Consider the following 6224-nt stretch of genomic DNA (forward strand, 5'->3'; position numbering starts at 1 on the left):
TTTACTCTCTGTCCTTTTTGAAACCAGCGGGCAGAAAGTCTCTTTCACAACATTCTCCAACCGGGCACATTTCATGTCAATTTTCATAATAATACCGCATCACTGATGAACGATTGTTTGTTATTCGTGGGAGACAACAGCGGAGTGTAGATTTTCAGTGTCAGGTGTCAGCGTGTGAGACGGAGGGTTCCGACACCACCGGGGGTTCTAGATAATGTACTTATTAATTTTTGAGGTCAAACTTGAACTAGGGAAAAAAGTGACTGCGAACTGATGTATGTGCGTTAAATCAGCTTTTATTGTCGAAATACAGAAAAGGGGCCGAATATGAACACGTCCGAGAACAAACCTCACAAATGGTCAGTGGTCAGTAATTTATGTACGGGACATTATTAGTTAGAGACAGAAAGATCGCACGGGCAGTGAAACTGCATTAACCAGAATCTATGGGAGTAAAACAGAGATCACAAAGGCAAGGACACTTGATATATAAATCAATATAAGTCGATACTATACAGACAATGTTGTAGCTTTTTCAGAGAAGTTGTGGGTGGCTCTTAAAAGAGCCTTTTTGTGTTTTGGGTGTGTTTCAGTACATTGCGGATATTTACTTGGAGCTGGTGTACTTGGTGACCGCCTTTGTACCTTCCGACACGGCGTGTTTGGCCAGCTCCCCGGGCAGCAGCAGGCGCACGGCGGTCTGGATCTCCCGGGAGCTGATGGTGCTGCGTTTGTTGTAATGGGCCAGGCGGGAAGCCTCACGCGCGATTCGCTCGAAAATATCATTCACAAACGAATTCATGATGCTCATGGCCTTGGAGGAGATGCCGGTGTCAGGGTGAACCTGCTTCATCACTTTGTACACGTAGATGGAGTAACTTTCTTTCCTGGATTTTCTCCGTTTCTTGCTGCCCTTTGCTGGCGCCTTCTTCAGAACTTTCTTGGCGCCCTTCTTGGAAGGTGCTGCAGTTTTCTTCTCGTCAACCATGATCACGATCAACTTCAGACACAGAATAACAGAAATTTCGCTCCAAGCTCGCATTTTATAGACATCCCCTGAACCCTATGCTAATGAGGAATGGGAGAAGACCATGTTCATGATTGGCTGGTTTACAATGATGTCATTGCCTGATGTTCTGTATCTATCTGATTGGGTGTCTAAAGTAACCAATCACATTTTGTGCTTCTCACAGACACAAACTGTCGCAGCAGTCAGATCGTCCAACCCTTTTGCCGGCCCTTATCCATCTGCATCAGTGACTTTCTGAGTCCCTCTTCCTCATCAACCATTTCTATTTTGCGAGTACGAACTCGTCTCTTTTTTCACTCTCTATAGTTCCCTTCCTTATCAGGATGTAGCGCCCCTCTGCACTTCCGTCCATGAACAGGACCGAATCGTCCAGTGTAGTGGGTGTCAGATACATAAATGATTTGGAGGAAAGTATAGGTGATCTGATTAGCAAGTTTGCAGACGACACTAAGATTGGTGGAGTAGCAGATAGTGAAGGGGTCTGTCAGAGAATACAGCAGAATATAAATAGATTGGAGAGTTGGGCAGAAAAATGGCTGATGGAGTTCAATCAGGGCAAATGCGAGGTGATGCATTTTGGAAGATCCAATTCAAGAGTGAATTATACAGTAAATGGAAAAGTCCTGGGGAAAATTGATGTACAGAGAGACTTGGGTGTTCAGGTCCATTGTTCCCTGAAGGTGGCAAAGCAGGTCAATAGAGTGGTCAAGAAGGCATACGGCATGCTTTCCTTCATTGGACGGGGTATTGAGTACAAGGGTTGGCAGGTCATGTTACAGTTGGATAAGACTTTGGTTCGGCCACATTTGGAATACTGCGTGCAGTTCTGGTCGCCACATTACCAAAAGGATGTAGATGCTTTGGAGAGGGTGCAGAGGAGGTTCACCAGGATGTTGCCTGGTATGGAGGGCGCTAGCTATGAAGAGAGGTTGAGCAGATTAGGATTATTTTCATTAGAAAGACGTAGGTTGAGGGGGGACCTGATTGAGGTGTACAAAATCATGAGAGGAATAGACAGGGTGGATAGCAAGAAGCTTTTTCCCCAGAGCGGGGGATTCAATTACTAGGGGTCACGAGTTCAAAGTGAGAGGGGAAAAGTTTAGGGGGGATATGCGTGGAAAGTTCTTTACACAGAGGGTGGTGGGTGCCTGGAACGTGTTGCCAGCGGAGGTGGAAGACACGGGCACGATAGCGTCTTTTAAGATGTATCTAGACAGATACATGAATGGGCAGGAAGTAAAGAGATACAGACCCTAAGAAAATAGGCGACATGTTTAGATAGAGGATCTGGATCGGCGCAGGCTTGGAGGGCCGAAGGGCCTGTTCCTGTGCTGTAATTTTCTTTGTTCTTTGAGTGGGGCAAATGCGAGCATTGAAGTGCAAGTCCTTATCTCCATGTAGCGTGCCAAATAAGATTGGTCAGCTGCAGTCACAAGTAACCACATGAAAGATTTATATGACAGCGCTTGTGATATGTCTTCCTTTTTCCTCAACCGAGGATACCCTTGTCCTCACTTTCCACCCCATCAGCCTCCACATCCAAAGAATCATCCTCCACCATTTCTGCCACCTCCAGCGTGATGCCACTACCAAATACATCTTCCCCTCCCTTCCCCTGTCAGCATTCCGAAGGGATCATTCCCTCCGCGACACCCTGGTCCACTCCTCCATTACCCCCACCACCTTGTCCCCTTCACATGGCACCTTCCCCTGCAATCACAGGAGAAGTAATACCTGCCCATTTTACTCCTCTCTACTCACAATCCCAGGCCCCAAACACTCCTTTCGAGTGAAGCAGCGATTTACTTGGACTTCTTTCAATATGGTATACTGTATTCGCTGCTCACAATGTGGTCTCTTCTACATTGGTGAGACCAAACATATACTGGGTGACCGCTTTGCGTAACACCTCCGCTCAGTCCGAAAGCATGACCCCGAGCTTCCGGTTGCTTGTCATTTCAACACTCCCCCCTGCTTACATCTCTGTCCTGGGATTGCTGCAATGTTCCAGTAAACATCAAGGTAAGCTCGAGGAACAGCATCTCATTTACCGATTAGGCACAATGCAGCCTGCAAGACTGAGCATTGAGTTCAATAATTTCAGAGCATGACGGGCCCCCCCATTTACTTTTATTTTTAGTTATTCTTTCCTTTTTATCTTTATTTTTATATTTATTTTATTTAATATCACCTCAGTTGGTTCAGTTTGCTTACCCACTTTTTTTTCATATTTGTACTTGCGGCTGTTCAATTTTCATCCATTAACACCCTATCTGTACGAATGCTTTGTCTTTCAACACACCATTAACATAATTGCCTTTGCTCCATGACCTTCTGGTCAGCTATTCTGTGACATTTTCCTTTCTACACCTTCTCCCTTGTTATCTCTTGCCCCACCCCCGCTTTACTTGCTTAAAACCTTTCACATTTCTAATATTTACCAGTTCTGAAGAAGGGTCACTGACCTGAAATGTTAACTCTGCTTCTCTCTCCACAGATGCTGCCACACCAGCTGAGTATATCCAGCATTTCTTGTTTTCATTATGAAAGATTTATATCGTGACCATTACATAATTCTGGCTGAAACTAGGCGAGGCAAGGGAACTTATTATTACTGGCGACAAATATTCAGGAAAGACAGGTCTGAAAAAATATGGAGGGTTGTGGAGTTGAAATAATTGATCAAATATAATATGATAACACTGGCAGGGATGATGTTTTTGAGGTGTTAACAAAAGCATCTATTTGGTCACATATGTGGAATATGGCAGGAGGAAATGCATGGACATTCTGGGTCGTGAAATATTTGTCCTTCCCTGCCGGACATGTGAGTGTGGGATTCATTCTGTGCCCATCAGTATGTGATATTTACCCGTGGCTTTTACTCCATATCTGTCAATCTACGGTCAATGATTTGGTCATTTCATTCAATAATTTCAATCTTCAATAGGTGATTCTGTTTTATTTTTCTCCGTAACATTCAGTTTCTAAATGGGTGATGATGGGTTTTGTTCTGTGAGTGTGGGTTTTGTTATGCATCTGTTAATATCTGATTTTGGAGTCTGGGCATTTCTCTTTATCTGTTAATTTCTGAATTGTGAATTTGGATTTTAATCTGCACCTGTCAGTTTCTGGTATGAAAGGTTGTTTGGTTTTGTCTCTGTACCTGTTAGTAAGTGGCATTTTTGTGTAGCTTTACACTGCACATGTTAATTGATGACATGCCAGCGTTGTTTTCACTCGACATGTCAGTCTCTGGTTTGGAGGCCTCACCTGTGTTCTGTACCCATCAGATGTCTACATATAAGGATGGGTTTTAACCTGTTTCTTTCAATCTGTTGTATGGAAGTACTGTTTATTATCTGTATCTGTAAGTTTCTGATGAACGAATGTGGACTGTATCGTCTCCCTGCCAGTGGTTCATTAAGAGATATTTTACAAGGTACCTGCCCGTTCTGATATGTGAGTGTGGGTTGTGATCTACATCTGGCCGTTTCTGGTGTGAGACATGAGCATTGTTTTCACTCTGTGTACGTTAGCCTCAAGTGTCAGAAGCTGGGTTTAGTCATACATCTCATTCTCTGCTGTATGATTGTGGATTTACATCTGTATAAGTTAGTTTCTGATACGGGCGTGTGAATTTTATTCTGTATGCCAATTTCTGGTATGTGAGTGTGTGTTTTTTCTGTCCTGTCACTTTCTGCTGAACTGTATGGTGGATTTGCTTTGGATCTGTGAATTTCTGCTATCTGAATGTTGGCTTTCCTTTACATTTGTCATAGAGTTATACAGCACAGAAACAGGCCCTTTGGCCCACTGTGTCTTTGCCTCCCATCAAGCATGAATCTATTCGAATCACATTTTCCAGCACTTGGCCCATAGTCTTGTATGCTATGACGTTTCACGTGTTCATCGACATCCTTCTCAAATGCTATGAGGGGTCCTGCCTCTACCAGCCCTTCAGGTAGTGTGTTCCAGATTCCAACCACACTGCGTGAAATATTTTCTCCTCAAGTCCCCTCTAAACCTGCTGCCCATTACTTAAATCTATCTCCCCTGGTTGTTGATCCCTCCACTGAGGGAACGTTTTCTTCCTATCTGTACTATCAATGTCCCGTGTAATTTTGTATACCTCAATCAGTTCCCCCCTCAGCCTTCTCTGCTCCAAGGAAAACAACCCTAGCCTATCCAGTCTCTCTTCATAACTGAAATGCCACAGCCCAGGAAACATCCTGGTAAATCTCCTCTGCACGCTCTCCATTGCAATCACGTCCTTCCTTTGGTGAGTTGACCAGAACTGTACACAGTACTCCAGCTGTGGCCTAACTAGCATTTCATTCAGCTCCCTCATAACCTCCCTGCTCTTATATTCTATGCCTCGGCTAACAAAGACAAGTATCCCGTATGCCTTCCTAACCACCTTATCTACCCGTGCTGCTGCCTTCAGTGATAGATGGACAAGTACACCAAGGTCCCTCAGACCTTCTGTACATCTTAGCATCTGGCCATTCATTCTATATTCTCTTGCCTTGTTAGGCCTCCCAAAATGCACCACCTCACATTTTCGCACTTCTCTGGATTAAATTCCATTTGCCACTGCTCCACCCATCTTACCAGCCCATCTATATCATCCTGTAATCTAAGGCTTTCCTCCTCACTATTTCTGACACCAATTTTCGTGTCATCTGTGAACTTACTGATCATATCTACTACATTCACGTCTAAATCATTCATGTACACTACAAACAGCAATGGTCCCAGCACCGATCGCTGTGGTACACCACTGGTCACAAACTTTAACTCACAAAAACAACGCTCGACCATCACCCTCTGCCTCCTGCCATTAAGCCAATTTTGTATCCAATTTACCAAATTGCCCTGGATCCCATGGGCTCTTACCTTCATAACCAATCTCCCATGTGGGACATTATCTAAAGCCTTACTGAAGTCCATGTAGATAACATCAACTGCCTTACCCTCATCTACACATCTAGTCACCACCTCAAAAAATTCAATCAAGTTTGTTAGACACGACTTATTTTTCAAGTCACCTCCTCGCTCTGCTTATTATTCTTATATATTTTTTTAAGTACCACCTCCACCCCCCCCCCCCACCTTTACATTTTCTATACTCCTCTAGCGCCGCCGCTGTTTTCTGTCCTAAGCCTCTTTTTTTCCCCTTATCCAATCATCT

General features: G+C 44.1%; 1 protein-coding gene across 1 annotated transcript; it reads right to left on the minus strand.

Moving 5' to 3' along the window:
- Positions 1-326: 326 nt before the first annotated feature.
- Positions 327-988, minus strand: LOC137356367 (histone H2B 5-like). Its single transcript, XM_068022254.1, has one exon. It carries the CDS (start codon positions 986-988, stop codon positions 608-610), a length of 381 nt encoding a protein of 126 aa, XP_067878355.1. The 3' UTR covers positions 327-607.
- Positions 989-6224: the final 5236 nt, after the last annotated feature.

This window comes from Heterodontus francisci, chromosome 45 (assembly GCF_036365525.1).
Source record: "Heterodontus francisci isolate sHetFra1 chromosome 45, sHetFra1.hap1, whole genome shotgun sequence".
In the NCBI taxonomy this organism is placed as follows: Eukaryota; Metazoa; Chordata; class Chondrichthyes; order Heterodontiformes; family Heterodontidae; genus Heterodontus; species Heterodontus francisci.